The sequence below is a fragment of the Polyodon spathula genome, chromosome 19, assembly GCF_017654505.1.
Source record: "Polyodon spathula isolate WHYD16114869_AA chromosome 19, ASM1765450v1, whole genome shotgun sequence".
In the NCBI taxonomy this organism is placed as follows: Eukaryota; Metazoa; Chordata; class Actinopteri; order Acipenseriformes; family Polyodontidae; genus Polyodon; species Polyodon spathula.
This window is the reverse complement of record NC_054552.1, coordinates 29,591,379-29,605,726: the sequence shown is the minus strand read 5'-3', so window position 1 is coordinate 29,605,726 and position 14,348 is coordinate 29,591,379. Positions and strand designations below refer to the sequence as shown.

The following is a 14,348-nucleotide window of genomic DNA, read 5'->3' as shown; positions in this document are numbered from 1 at the left end:
GACCGCAACCAAGCCAGACGCATGCGCAGGTGCTGGAGTGCGTTTGCTTTGCGTTTACTGAGACATTGTGAACTGTGTGTTTAGGTGATACTCGTCTCTTCTTTTACCGAGACGAGGGATGAACTTGGAAACTGTCCTGCTGCTCGAGACGGTCAACTTCGCCGCCGAGAAACACAAAACCCAGCGGCGCAAGGACCCCGAGGCCACCCCGTACATCAACCACCCCATCGGTACGGTGCGCAGGGGAATGGTGGAGGCAGCTGCACCCCGTGGGTACGGTGCCCAGGGAAAGGGTGGTGGCAGCTGCACCCCGTGGGTACGGTGCGCAGGGGAATGGTGGAGGCAGCTGCACCCCGTGGGTACGGTGCGCAGGGGAATGGTGGAGGCAGCTGCACCCCGTGGGTACGGTGCGCAGGGGAATGGTGGAGGCAGCTGCACCCCGTGGGTACGGTGCCCAGGGGAATGGTGGAGGCAGCTGCACCCCGTGGGTACGGTGCCCAGGGGAATGGTGGTGGCAGCTGCACCCCGTGGGTACGGTGCCCAGGGGAATGGTGGAGGCAGCTGCACCCCGTGGGTACGGTGCCCAGGGAAAGGGTGGTGGCAGGTGCACCCCGTGGGTACGGTTTCCAGGGAAAGGGTGGTGGCAGGACTGAACTTAATTTGAATGCAACCGAAATAAGTTTGTGAAGGTGACGGGTTTTGTTCTCAGCGTGCGGGGAAATAAAGGCATTTGTCGTGGCAGAGGGAAAGTTAGGAATTTACGTTCTTTTCAGTCAATAAAGATAATTTAACAACAATATGGCTCAACCTATATCTGCGACACATTGCCATTGAGTAAACATACGATAAACTGTAATTACAATCGCTAAATACACACCTGCGTCACGTGTCAGTGAGACCTTTCTACAGAAATATGCAGTCCGAAAGGACTGACGTTTCTAAGAAAACTACCGGTTGTTTTTATTTATTTATTTATTTTTTTGCGACGTTTCTTGTTTTTTTACCATTATTAAGAGCACGGGAAAAGCGTGGTCAATTATCACAGCAGGGTAATTATTGTACAAGTATTGACTAAGAAAAATGACTTGTAAACATTTTCTGTGGCAAATGGAGTGAGGGAACAGTACATCATAATCAAGCCGACGATCTTCACATTTTGTGCTATTTTAGAAAGCTGGTGGGTGCATTAGAAGAATTTGAAAAATGTTCATAGCCTGCCTTGTTTATTTCAGGAGTCGCCAGAATTTTAAGTTATGAAGGTGGAATAACAGACATTACTGTCTTGCAGGTACTGTAAATTTGCTTGATAAGATTCTTTCTCCAGTGTCAGCTCTACTACGGATGCAAATAAGACTCCCATTATATAGCACTTTGAGACGTTCCAAGTTTGAATATGAGCTTAGTTAGCGCTATCTGAGCTTGTTGCTAATTTAAGCTCACAGACCAACTGGAATTTATCAAACTGCACCCTTGCCCAAATCCTCAAGAGCAGCAAATTGTTTGTAGCATGTTGCTTGTTTAGTGGCTGTAGTCACTGTGCTCTGAAATCCACTTGCTCTGTTAAGTGCTTTGAAATTCAGTACTGCAGTGTATGATAAAATGCTAAACAAACTTGATTACCTCCTCTGTATTACTTAATGCTTAGTAAATGAAAGTTGTGTCTGCTTGAGGTGTATCAATGTGAGGCAATTAACTGTGGGTGTATTTCCAAAAATGTGTGTTGATGGCCTTCATCACTGTGAGTATAATTAGGCAGATATGAATAATATTGAAGCGGTGTATGTGTTTTGCACCCCTCGCAGGCGGCACTGCTCCACGACACAGTGGAGGACACAGACACCAGCTTCCCCGAGCTGGAAGCTGTTTTCGGGGCCACAGTGGCGCGGATTGTTCAGGAAGTGACGGATGACAAGACGCTGTCCCAACAGGAGAGGAAGCGGCTGCAGGTCGAGCACGCCCCTCACTGCAGCCACCAGGCCAAGCTGGTCAAGCTGGCTGACAAGCTGTACAACCTCAGGGACCTGAACCGCTGCACCCCCGCCGGTGAGACTGCCCACACAGGCACCCCACCACTTTGAGATTTTTGTATCGCAACTCCAAAATAGAATGCCAACGCTGATTTTTTTTGGTTTTTGAGAATGTATTCATATTAACCCTTTCATGCATGGTAACCTCATATTGGGGACAGTATTCTTGATATGGGGACATGTGGAAGATGCAAATGCATGAAAGCCTCATATGAGGATGCACAGTTTTCCCCTCAACTGCCTCATGAGAAGGTAGAACAAAGTGAAGTTACTGTTTCTGTTAAGGAGACACACTAGGGTAGACTTGTATTCCTATGGCAGGCATGTATAAAACAGAGGCTTGGTCACTCTGTATCACTGTGTGTGTGCTCCGAGCTCTGGCTGATGGAGGTGTTCCTGTGTTTGCTTGCAGGCTGGACGCCACAGCGTGTTCAGGAGTATTTCACCTGGGCAGCACAGGTAGTGAAGGGGCTGCGGGGGACAAACACTACCTTGGAAGAGAAGCTGTACCAGCTCTTTAAAGAGCGAGGCATTGAGACTTGACCAGCAGAGGGAGCCAGAGAAAATCTGTCAATCAGAACCATGAACAGAACACACAGCTTTTCTTTCAGGTTGATGGAGGGGGGATAAATACTTGGATTTTGCTTTGGTTTATTCATTTATGTGAATAAAAAAAATGATTTGATTATGTCGTGATGTCTGGTTTAATTAAAGACTTGATCATCTATCATTTAGTAAGCTTCCTTGTAGTTCCTCTAAGGTAAAACAATAAGAATCTAACAGACCCTGATTAACTACCTCATGATTCCTTAGGTAAGGATTAGTGCTAATTGGGGTTGTGAAACCAGTCATAACATGTTAATGTTTAGATTTGCCTTGGAAGTTGTGGGGAATGTTTCAAGGTTCTATAATAACAGATACAAAAGTCGCAAGCTAGTGGCCTGAGGTATTCAAGTGAAGTGATAATGAAATAACAGTAAAAATTGTCTATTTGTGTATGCAATAAATTGACAATTCAAAGGCCATATGAAACAGAAATGTATGATCACTGGGGAAGCAATTCACACATCTGAGGAACTCAAAACCACACCCAGTAATTTTGCATGTTGCTGGTGGAGTTTAGTCTAGTGCAAATTTCAGTTGTGTTTCATTTATGCCAGCTGAACACAGGCTAGTACAGGTAGTGCTGTTAGTGTCAGGGACAGCCAGAGTAATGAATGCCTTCTACATCTGTCTGCTCCTCATTTGCTGTGCTGGAGTGAAAGTTAAGGCTGCTAATGCAAATTATTGACTAAAAGAGGAAACTGGTTCTTGCATCAAAAAGTAAATAATAGTGATCAGAATAGGCATTGCAGATTTCAAATGTTTAAAACAGGAATATTGACTTTAGAAGATCATTGTGCGTCTTGAACAATAAAAGACTACACACGTTCAAGATGGGTTACTGTGTTTTGTGATTTAATTGAACACTGGGTCATGTTATGAAGCTCAGGCACAGTGGTTAATGTTTAAATCACCTACCAATTGTGTTAGAAGTTTTTATTATAAAGCAATTAAATACTACTGAATAGAAGACTTATCCAAATCCTTTCTTAGGCATTGCTCACAACCAAGTAAAATAGTGTATTATAAAATATATAATAATATATTGGACACCTTTGGTTCAGCAATTTTAATCCTAGCTTAATTTTGCACAAATCAAAACATATATAAAAATAAAATTTATTTTTCCTTTCTGGGAGATATTGTTAACCCCAGGATGAATTTATAAGAAACGATTACACTCTACTTTTGCAATTAAACTAAAATGTTTGTTTATTTTAGGAAAAGAGTACTATGGAGGTCCTTTGTCGGTAGAAATCTATGGATTTTGTAAGTTTTTCTGCCTATTTAGAAAACCATTTCTTATAGATGTGTAGATGATATTCAATGAACATTTTCATGTGTATATAAAAATGCTATTTGGTAAGGGACAATGTAATGCTGTAGGGAACAGGACACTTCTTATTCAATCTTTGGAAACTTGTTGTCTTTCTGAAAGGAGACTCCACCCATCAAGCTCATACGTTACCAGTTTGACCAATTAAATAGGTCTCTCTGCCCACAAACCCCTGTCCTTTCTTTGTTTGGTCCTCCTCCCTGCCTCCTTCCTGCAGCGTGCCTTGTCTAGGGGGAAGGTGGCCCCAAGTGCCACTTGCCCTGCCCGCTGGCTGAGCCATTCTTAATCACTGTATTGCATTCATCTCAGCTCGGCCAGCACGGGGGCGGCTATGGAGCTCCAATGAAATTGTAATGTGAATGTATTATGTATCTGTCGGCTATCATGTTCATGTTGGGTATAACTCTTTGCCAGTTGTTCATGTGCCATCAGGCATATCTTTCACAACCAATAAACTGCTACTTTTACTACTAAGTGGATGTCTTCTTTCTGAAATGGTCTATCTGCATAGATACAATGTATCAAAGATGAAATTATAAGAACTACTTGTTGAAAACCATGCCATCCCTGCTTCTCTTTCTCTTGTGACAGGGATTCCTAGCCCTGTGTACTGGCTCATGCTGCAGTATGTCTCACTCTTCAATGGGGTCTGTATAGTTCTGATAGTCACAATGGTATTGGAAATGAAGAGGGCCAAGAAGAGACTGGACAAGGCCAGCCTGCCTGGGGCTGGACATCTTCTTACCACCCTGTAAATGGGTGCGCTGGAGAGAGAGAGAAGAGGTACAGACAGAGATTTGGTTCCAAGCTGCAGAACAGTTCTGCTTTGTGTGTCTTCACGGGACCCAGGCCTATCCATGTGCCCTTCTCCTGGTTCTGGACACTTGCTAAATATACTGTACAGTAAATGCAATGGCTGCAACATGAACACAAAATACTCTCTGTATGGATTTAGTACGTTTTTCTGCCTATTTAGAAAACCGTTTCTTATAGATGTGTTAATGATACTGAATAAACTTTGCATGTGTATATTGATAGAACAATTAGCATTTGCAGTAACAGGAATCAGTGTCTGACCGCAGAATAAAGTGTCAATTGAGACACCGCCCCTTTCTGACATCATCACTCTGTGTGTCAAGGGCAACAACATCCGGTAACTCACTCACTTCCTGTTAGGCACAGAGAAGGGGGTGCCTAGATCGTAGTTTTTTGTTTTGTTTTGTTTCCCCCCCCCAAATATAGTGATATTTGTTCTCCTTTATATTTTTTGTATTTCAATTCAGCCAGCCATGTCGGCCCAGAACTCTCTTAACATGAAGCAGCCGCCGATCCAGTCAACGGCCGGAGCCGTGCCGATCCGAAATGAGAAAGGTAGGCGAATCCGGCTCGGGCTAGGTTTAAATCGAGGGCCGGGGATCAGCCTTTTTCTATACGGCGTGCACTAGCAGGTTGATAGGTTGGGGGAAAAAAAAAAGTAGCACCTGAGTTTCACACGCTTTTCCACAGCAATGGCTGTTTCTGAGAGAACTCGTGCGATGGAGAAGCACGCATATCTTTATTTGGTAAGATGTCGAGACCGGCGCTGCTTGACCAGGCCTTATGTGCATAAGTATTACTCGTGGATGTAATGAAAAGTTTAAAGATTGAAAAACAGTGGCGTGCTACCTAGTATTATCCCAAGTAATTCAATTTAAAGTGAATTATGAAATACCCATTCACAAACCATAAAAGCTCAGTTTGTTACTGCGGTATTTATTAGAACAACCCAGCGTGTGCTTCTCTTAGTTACTGTTAATGCATATTCTTTGCTATAGCAAACACGAAGTTAACGGTTTTCATATTTACACTACAGCCTCAACACCTTAAGGGTCATTCTGTGAAAACAGTTTTACATGTCAGACTAATATTAATAACAAACCAAGGTTTTTTTGTAGTGATGTGTGTTGAGTTTGCCAGTAGTCTGAAATGGATCGAATGTAAACAAACGTTATATTTTTATGCAGTGGCCTGGCTGCTGTATGTGATATTTGAAGTTTAGTGGATGTACTTTGGTACTGTAATAAAATGAGGCAAGTGTTATATCTTCAAAGCAGTTGTATAACCAAGCTTCTGTATTGCTACCTAATGTCGTATGCTTTATTGTGTGAATGTGAGATGGAGCTATGTTAAGGTGTGTGTGTGTTGACTCTTAAATCCATGTTGTAGGTTTTTGTGTGTCAGTAGGTTGGTATCCCACAGTGGTTAATCTGTTGCTGTTTCTCTTCCAGGTGAAATTTCTATGGAGAAAGTGAAGGTGAAGCGCTATGTGTCAGGAAAGCGTCCTGATTATGCCCCCATGGAGTCTTCGGATGAAGAAGAGGAGGATTTCCAGTTCATTAAGAAGGGGAAGGACGCTGAGCCAGAGGAGCTGGAAGAGGAGGTGGTCTCTGACCCTCGTCTTAAGCGTCTGCAGAATCGTGTCAGTGAGGATGTGGAGGAGAGGTACAGTACCAGAAAACATTAGCATGCTGCCTCACCATTAGAGATGCAGATTCGCTGCTTCCTTAAGTCTCTGATGGGCCTCAAGCTGTATATGTACAGTTTGCATATAACCTGTAACTGGTAACTACAATAAAATAAAACTTTAGTAGTACATTAACTGAAAAAAAAGATCTATATCTATACACACACACATTTCCCAAAGTGTCACACTAGAGCTGTTCAGTTCCAGATTTGTGAGTAATAGCCACCTAATGTGAAACATATCGGAGCAGTTGACTTTTAAATGACAGACTATCGTCTGTAACCCCCCCCCCCCCACTTGTACAGACTGGCAAGACACAGGCAGATAGCAGAGCCAGAGGTGGTAATGGAGAGTAGCTCAGAGTCAGAAGAGGAAGGCTGGCTCCCAGACCGAGAGGAAAGCAGTGAGGAGGAAGAGGAAGAAGTGGATGATGAGGTGAGTCCTGGCTGGGATAGGCTGTGTTTTGCTGGGTGGCTGGGCAGTAACTGTGGAGGAGGAGATGCTGTAGGTTATGGTTTGCATACTTCCTCCAATGGAGGTTTGGAGGCACCGCAGTTTTTCTGATAGACTGCTCATTGTAATTGTCTACCCCCACCCACCCAAGGAAATCGAACGGCGGCGAGCAATGATGCGCCAGCGTGCTCAGGAACGAAAGAATGAGGACATGGAGATAATGGAGGTGGAGGAGGAAGGTAAATCCGGAGAGGAGTCTGAATCGGAATCAGAGTACGAGGAATACACAGACAGCGAGGATGAGGCTGAGCCCCGTCTCAAACCGGTCTTCATCAGAAAGTAAGAATAAAGTATTATAGTACGTTAAGGGGTATAAGGTTAAACTTTCCTGATTGCCATTCCCCTGTCTTGCATGGTTCAAATTAAACTTTTATCATGAATATGTGTGGAAAAAGCTTTATTGTGTTCGTTCTTAGGGGAAGAGATCAAGTTTGCTCAAACTTAGCCTTGGGTACAACCTGATCCATATCGTGTGCTGGTTCTTTAGTTAGCGAGGCTTGAAATTATTAACTTGTATTAATGATGCTTCCTCCTGCAGGAAGGACCGTGCTACTGTAGCTGAGCGTGAGGCAGAGGAGCTGCGTCAGAAGGAGTTGGAGGCAGAGGCAAAGAAGCAGGTGGAAGAGCGTAGGCACTATACACTGAAGATAGTGGAGGAGGAGGCAAAGAAGGAGTTTGAGGAGAACCGACGCACGATCGCTGCACTTGAGGCGCTTGACACAGATGGAGAGAATGAGGAAGAGGAGTACGAGGCCTGGAAGGTCCGAGAGCTCAAACGCATCAAGCGGGACCGTGAAGCTCGTGAAGCGTGAGTATTGAGAGGGTTCTCACTTTCTGGTTTTAACTAAGGCTTGATGGTACCCCATTTCTACTTTCTATCTCTGTCCTCATAGTCTGTAACCTGTGTCCACTCAGTATAGAATTAGCTTTGCGTAATGGTTCAGTATAGTTCTGACTGTTTTTTGTTCTTTGTGTCCACAGTATGGAGCGTGAGAAGGCCGAGATTGAAAGATTCCACAATCTCACCGAGGAGGAGCGCAGAGCTGAGCTTCGATCCAACGGCAAGCTCATCACCAACAAAGCGTCAAAGGGCAAATACAAGTTCCTACAGAAGTACTACCACAGAGGAGCCTTCTTCATGGTGGGTACCTTGCACAGAGTAGGAAGAGTAGAGCTGGGTGCAAAATGCAATCCAGAAAACTTCAAAACACGATTCAGAAATGTGCTTGACACATTTAACTTAGTTGCTCAGAAAGGGAGACTTGTATGTTTGAACTTGCTTATGCACATTTGTTTTAGCTTTGCTTTTATTACAAATGGTGCTTTACAAAACAGTATTATGTTGTCCATCTGTAAAACAGTTTTTTTTTTTTTTATTATTGTTATTTTTTTTTATTAAATCTCTTGTGTGATTCCAGAATGAGGAACAGGATGTTTTCAAAAGGGATTTCAGCGCACCCACACTGGAGGACCACTTCAACAAAACCATCCTGCCCAAAGTCATGCAGGTGAGCTGGGCACAACTGATCTAAGGCTTGATACAGACAAGATCAGACTGAAGTTCTTCACAGAAAGCAGACCTTTTTGAGTTTGCTTTTGTGAAGTATAAAGGGATATTGTCTAATTTACTTGGAGAAGTAACGACAGGTTGGAAAGCGGAGCATGTTGAAAGATGCCCTGGAAAGTTTGTCTAGATGTGGCAGTCAGTGGGGAAATTGCAGATCTATGTAAGAAACAGCTGTCCAAACTTTGTTTTAATATTTCTACAGAAAATAAGAAAGCTTTATTACAAATTGTTAATATTTTTGTATTTATTTTTAGGTCAAGAATTTTGGCCGCTCTGGGCGCACTAAGTACACCCATCTGGTGGATCAGGACACGACTTCCTTTGACTCTGCCTGGGCTCAGGAGACCGCACAGAACAGCAAGTTCTTCAAGCAGAAGGCAGGGGGCGTGAGGGACGTGTTTGATAGACCTGCTGTCAAGAGGAAGACCTAAGCAGGAGTTGTGTGTCGGGTTCGAGTTGAAGACTGTGGTGCTGTCAATAGAATCTGATTTCTTGCTGCAGGGCACAGCGTGCTTCTAGGACACTCCAGCTCAAGGATCTGTCCCTCTCCCTCGCATCCCCCTTCAAAAGACTCTAGACCAGGCAAGATATCGAAAGCCCTTGCTCTGTCATTTCTGTTTGCTTTGACACTGAGCTACCACGAAGCAGAGGATCTCAAGATTTTATTGCTTGCCTAATGGGACTGAAGTAACTTTCTTTATTCCCTTATGATACGTTGAATATTTAATTGTACTTATGTAGTTCAATTAAAGAAATGACATCAAAAGATGTTTGTTTGCAGTGTGTACTGTAATCTACAGTGGCTGATGCCCAATATATATCCATTATCTGTTGTAGATTTCATGGCCAGGTAATGTTCTTTGCTTTGGTTTCACAGACCTAAATAAGCTCTAAGGATATTTCTTTTGTAAACTAATAATTGCAATGTTTTAAACATGGTCTAAATCCTAAATAAATCAGACTTGCTAATTTTGTGGCAAGTAGAATATTCATTTTGTTTTATTCTGTGTATCCCAAAGCTTCAAACACTTTTCAATAGACCCACATTGATGCAGAGGATGACTTGTATTATGAATATTGCTAGTAGAATAGTGAGTAATCTAGTTATTTAGGAAACTGGCATCCACATCATATAAGTAACAGGATTGTATCTTCACAATATACCCGAGACCCATACTTGCATGTAAATATTATGCAACACTCACTGTTTTAGACTACTGATTATTTGTACACAGTGATGTTATGCATTTCTAAGTCAGGTGTTTTTAAAACAAAATGCAACCTTTTTTTTGGTTTAAGGCACCAAAAATAAAAAAAATCTACTGTAAATGTGGTTCAACTTTATATCGCTTAAGTTCTTTAGACATGGTTGCCTAACAGAAGCAGTTTTATTAACTGGATATTGGACAGGGTAGGACTACAAGTGAAGTTAGCATCATTTTTAAAAACAAAGTCACAGCTAAATATGCACGATACATTTATTTTGTTTCTTGAAATACAAACATACTCCACTTTTGTCCATGAGCCAGTTAGATCTAATAGAATCATTAAAGTCAGTAAACGCCGTGCTGGTAGGGAAAAAGCAGTCCAAACAGTTTCCTGTCTCCATCCTGCAGAATAGTGAAACCACCTCAAGAGATTTCCTGGTTCTAAATGCTGGGTGCATCTTTGAAAGCGGTTCTCTGGAACCTCAATTGTGTGTCTTGGTATGTGTAGGGGAATCAGTTTGTGAGCGCAATCAGTGCTTCCACCAGATTCCCCATGTGTTCCCTCAGACTGCGCTCTGCTACTGCTCGAGGAATCTCCATCTCTGTCATCTGAGAACAGAAGCAGCTTGTTAGGATCATGAACAATCAGGAAGTATATTCCTAGGGTTATGCTTGTTTACCGAACACTAGATATATAAGAAACACCATCAGTGAATAGGAACGATGGCTTCCATAAACAATCATGATTGTCCCTCCCAAGCACTATGTTTTTTGCTATGCCTCCTAACCTCATACTTACAATGAGCTCCACATCATCTTTCTTGATGGTGACCTTGGCCAGCTCTCTCTCTCTGTCAACACAAGTGCAGTTCATTAAAATCTCTTCCAGCTGTTAGCATTCACAAACAAACCACCATATAGTGTCTGTTAAAGTTAGCCTCCAAGTATAGGAGTGAGATATAACGAGGGCAGCATAGAGCAAGATTAAGAAAGACTCCAGCTGTAACTGAGGTATTGTTTAGAGATTTAGGTAGAATTGGGTATAGAGATGAAAACACTTGTACTCACCTCTCTTGTTTAGCTTTCTGTTCCCTGGACCTTCTGTCTCCGATCACAGACATAGCCTGCAGAAAAGAAATCCAGGAATCTTTAGATAAAGAGCAACAGCTGAGCGTATCATGAATGCAGAGTACAGCAAGTACTTCTGTACATGGATTATTTGTTAGTTGTATTTCTCTTAAAAGGAGCCCAACTTATTATTATTATTATTATTATTATTATTATTATTATTATTATTATTATTTAACTATTTGCATAGATTTCCTTACAAGCACACAATACTAAAAACAGTACTCCCATTTTTTTTTTTTTTAACTGCTGAAATGAAGACATTTGTGGTAAATTTCTGCGGTAGTTAACTGTTATATGGTGGAAACATTAAGAACTATAGTTGAAATTTACTATAGTTTTTTTGTATTCCTCAAGCTATTTCTCTAGTGTCACTGTAGCACATTTCTGTTTGTTGTTAACATTCTGGCGTTACATCTATAACTTCCACCTTTTTCTTATTTCTCTAATTATTTATCTGACCGTTTAAAACATTTTGTTTTCTTCCCCCCACTAGAAATGAGCGATACTTCCAGGTTTCTGTTCTGGTGTCTATACAGTGTTTTACACACACAGCAGGCCTCTTCCAAACTCGGCCCGCGTGTCTCGGTCCGTCTCATCGCCGGCCTTACCGTTTCCAGGTCAGAACTGGAGATCTCTTTCTCCTCCGCATAATCGGTGACACGCTCCAGATCGGCCGCGCCGCTGTCATGTTTGCGGAGTTTCTCAACCGGTTTTCCCGTGCAGTTCTCGTCGGCTTCAAGCTCCAAATCTACGTCTCCCTCTGCAGCCATGTTTGCGACTGTGACTCCGGAACGGAAAGGGAGAGCGGAACTCAGTCTTACTGTATTTTCGGATGGTATTCCAGCGAACACCAGACGTCACATGATACAAGCGCTACACCTGTCACGTGTATCATTTCAATTCCTGCTGTTCGTCGGATGCCTACTTTCTTGATCAGCGCACAATGTTAATATTAATATTAATAAAAATGCATTTGAAAAAATCTCTAAGAGTTTGAAGTATTGCCCAGTGTGTACTAGAAATATCTGGACGAGTAGTGGCTCCTGAAGTCTTGGTAGAATAGCACTGCTAGATATGCAGGAGAACATTGCTTCTAGCAACAGGAAGAGCTGATGAGTAAAACGAGAAATGCCAGGTTAATGATGTTGTGTAGAGCTCAGCACATGATCGGTACTGTTTTGCACCGGATGATTTAAGAGCATTTCCTGCACTGCCTATTGCTGTCTCCTAAGAGGCTTAAGTGGCTGGATTGTTTTTTTTAATCAGGTTCAGTTCCTAGAGGTTCAAACAGGGCACATCATGCCCACCGTCCTGACGGACCCAGTCTTGTCTCAAAGATAATTGGCTTTGCAATTTGTACAGACACTTCACTTCAATTATAAGTCGGCCTGCACCCCCACCTCTACCCCAGATAATTGCTCCCTGGGAACACAGCTCTCACTGTGGCAGCTCCCAGGGGAATGCTGCTGGAGTTGGGGAGACACTTCTGTCTGAAAACCAAGCAGTTCATTTTGGTATATGATTAACCCCCTGCCTCTGCTGACCTCTGAACTTCACACCGAACCGTGTCTCAGTCTGGGCTCTGGTGATGTCTCTCTGCATCCGGGGCCAGGTAAGAAGCAGCGCCTCTGTAGACAGACAGACAGACAGACAGACAGACAGGCAGCATAGTATTGTGTGAACTTTGTGTATTAGTGACATGACACACTGGTGAGGATCAATTCATTCCAGCTTCTTCGGGTCCTATTGGTAACCTTACTATTGTAAGCTAGATGTAGGTTTGTGAATTCTATTGGTGGTTTTTTTATGGTTTGCATTTTGGGTAAGGAGCTGCTGAAACTATATTAGTGGACAGCTGACTGGTATACTGGGTTATCTCTGCTGGTAATTGGAAAGTTAAATCCATGCATGTATATAGTGGTCACAATCAGTAGCAAGCACACTTTGTTCACTCTTTTTTAAAATTTTATATATTTCATCTGTAAACCACAAGATAAATGGGGAGTGAAAAGTAAAGCTGTTTAGTTGTAAAACACCTTTTTAAAATCCTTTTTTGTAATGCATTATGTGGTCCTGAGTTATGATTCCTATTATAGTGAGCAGTGATTGTTTAAGATGCACACCTGGTTGTTCATAATTAGTCTCTACTCCTCCTAAACACTCCTCCCCAGCACTATGTACTTCCTTAACGAGGGACTCTTGTTATAACGAAGGTGATGGTAATAGGGTTTCATTTGTTTGGTGCTAAGGAGTTAGTTCTTCATTTCCACCTGGACAATAGTTTGATGCACTTCGTAAATTCAGCTCACACACTAGTGAGAATTACAACAGGATTTACATATACACTATGCAATAGGTTATTTTATTTGTGACTCAAGTTTCTAGGATTTGAGTTGCTTGCTTTCCCAGTGTTGATTAATGTATTCACCTGTCTCCACTCCAGAGCACTCAAACCTGGCCTCTAGGAAACAGGTTTGCCCAGTAAACTTCTAATTAAGAAGAGGTCAAGCTTAGATTGTGTGGCTCAGAGGAGATTAGGGATCTAAATGGAACAGGCCGGCCCTGGATTGACTGGGATTGAATCGGATAGTCTGTTTGTGCGTGTGTGCCGAGTAATGCGTGTAAGCGGTTATTTGCGAATCCCCTTTTCCATTGAGTCTTAGTATGCGTCCATCCTAGCTATTTTAGGGTTATTGTAGGGTTGGGTATTTTAAATGTTAAATAAGTTCAAAGTTGCATTTTCTAACCTCTCCCTTATGATGATTAGAATCGTCACCAGAGTTAATTCAATGTTGATTTTGTTCTGTATTATCGAAGCCTGTAGAATCCTATTTGCTGCCTCCTTTTTGAGCACTTCCTGGTTTCAAGCAAGTCACCTGTGAATAGTAACATAGTAATAGTAAAAATAAGAAATGTGAGTTCTAAACTGGCATCATGTGATTTCTCTAGAATCAGGAAGTACACAAAAGGGCGGGCAACTAAGATTCTACTGGCTCAGGTAAGTGTTCTGAGTCCTGCATATCTGTGTTCCAAACACTGCTTGCACTTGAACTGGGAGCACTAGACTGTGTGGCCCCACTTTATCTGCAGTAACAATGTTATTATAATGACCTGGCTGAAACACTCCTATACCCATGATGTTAATGACTTTTTAAAATCCAAATCCATCTGAAGACTCTGGTGCCTGTTTACTTGACAACAGCAAGATGGGAGACTTTTGCCAGACAAGCGATTAATCACACAGCCCATGGTGTAATCTTATCCCTGTTCTATTAAAGCCTCTTTGTTTGATGTTGCTGCTGTTTCCTAACTGTTTGGCTTCACTGAATTTCACACAATATTGTTTATATTATTTGTAATGTGACTTAACAGGGGAACCCAAGGAGACTGGCCAGGGTTGTGTGATTAAAACTGGCAGGCAGTGGTGACAAAACAAGGTGACAAAACAAGGTGACAGTGT

At 42.4% G+C, this 14,348-nt stretch overlaps 3 protein-coding genes across 3 annotated transcripts; 2 read left to right on the top strand and 1 right to left on the bottom strand.

Moving 5' to 3' along the window:
* Nucleotides 1-21: 21 nt before the first annotated feature.
* Nucleotides 22-4,119, top strand: hddc3 (HD domain containing 3). The gene is made up of 4 exons (XM_041218365.1): nucleotides 22-230; nucleotides 1,233-1,288; nucleotides 1,803-2,043; nucleotides 2,440-4,119. Exons 1-4 carry the CDS (start codon nucleotides 119-121, stop codon nucleotides 2,568-2,570), a joined length of 540 nt encoding a protein of 179 aa, XP_041074299.1. The 5' UTR covers nucleotides 22-118; the 3' UTR covers nucleotides 2,571-4,119.
* A 1,002-nt stretch (nucleotides 4,120-5,121) lies between these two features.
* mfap1 (microfibril associated protein 1) lies at nucleotides 5,122-9,539 on the top strand. The gene is made up of 8 exons (XM_041218803.1): nucleotides 5,122-5,337; nucleotides 6,234-6,447; nucleotides 6,775-6,904; nucleotides 7,074-7,261; nucleotides 7,521-7,790; nucleotides 7,964-8,123; nucleotides 8,401-8,490; nucleotides 8,804-9,539. The coding sequence occupies exons 1-8, from the start codon at nucleotides 5,256-5,258 to the stop codon at nucleotides 8,978-8,980; spliced, it is 1,311 nt and encodes a 436-aa protein (XP_041074737.1). The 5' UTR covers nucleotides 5,122-5,255; the 3' UTR covers nucleotides 8,981-9,539.
* Nucleotides 9,540-10,009: 470 nt separating this feature from the next.
* hypk (huntingtin interacting protein K) lies at nucleotides 10,010-11,701 on the bottom strand. The gene is made up of 4 exons (XM_041218804.1): nucleotides 11,497-11,701; nucleotides 10,826-10,881; nucleotides 10,557-10,608; nucleotides 10,010-10,366 (listed from the first exon to the last, which is right to left on the bottom strand). The coding sequence occupies exons 1-4, from the start codon at nucleotides 11,656-11,658 to the stop codon at nucleotides 10,271-10,273; spliced, it is 366 nt and encodes a 121-aa protein (XP_041074738.1). The 5' UTR covers nucleotides 11,659-11,701; the 3' UTR covers nucleotides 10,010-10,270.
* Between the last annotated feature and the right edge of the window lie 2,647 nt (nucleotides 11,702-14,348).

Coding starts and splice junctions, on each gene's coding strand:
- mfap1 (XM_041218803.1), top strand. CDS start 5,256: ATGTCGGCCCAGAACTCTCTTAACATGAAGCAGCCGCCGATCCAGTCA. Junction 7,262..7,520: donor AAACCGGTCTTCATCAGAAA/GTAAGAATAAAG, acceptor TTCCTCCTGCAG/GAAGGACCGTGCTACTGTAG. Junction 8,491..8,803: donor TCCTGCCCAAAGTCATGCAG/GTGAGCTGGGCA, acceptor ATTTATTTTTAG/GTCAAGAATTTTGGCCGCTC.
- hypk (XM_041218804.1), bottom strand. CDS start 11,658: ATGGCTGCAGAGGGAGACGTAGATTTGGAGCTTGAAGCCGACGAGAAC. Junction 10,882..11,496: donor CCAGTTCTGACCTGGAAACG/GTAAGGCCGGCG, acceptor TCTTTTCTGCAG/GCTATGTCTGTGATCGGAGA. Junction 10,367..10,556: donor AAGATGATGTGGAGCTCATT/GTAAGTATGAGG, acceptor TTCTGTTCTCAG/ATGACAGAGATGGAGATTCC.
- hddc3 (XM_041218365.1), top strand. CDS start 119: ATGAACTTGGAAACTGTCCTGCTGCTCGAGACGGTCAACTTCGCCGCC. Junction 1,289..1,802: donor CAGACATTACTGTCTTGCAG/GTACTGTAAATT, acceptor CACCCCTCGCAG/GCGGCACTGCTCCACGACAC. Junction 2,044..2,439: donor GAACCGCTGCACCCCCGCCG/GTGAGACTGCCC, acceptor GTTTGCTTGCAG/GCTGGACGCCACAGCGTGTT.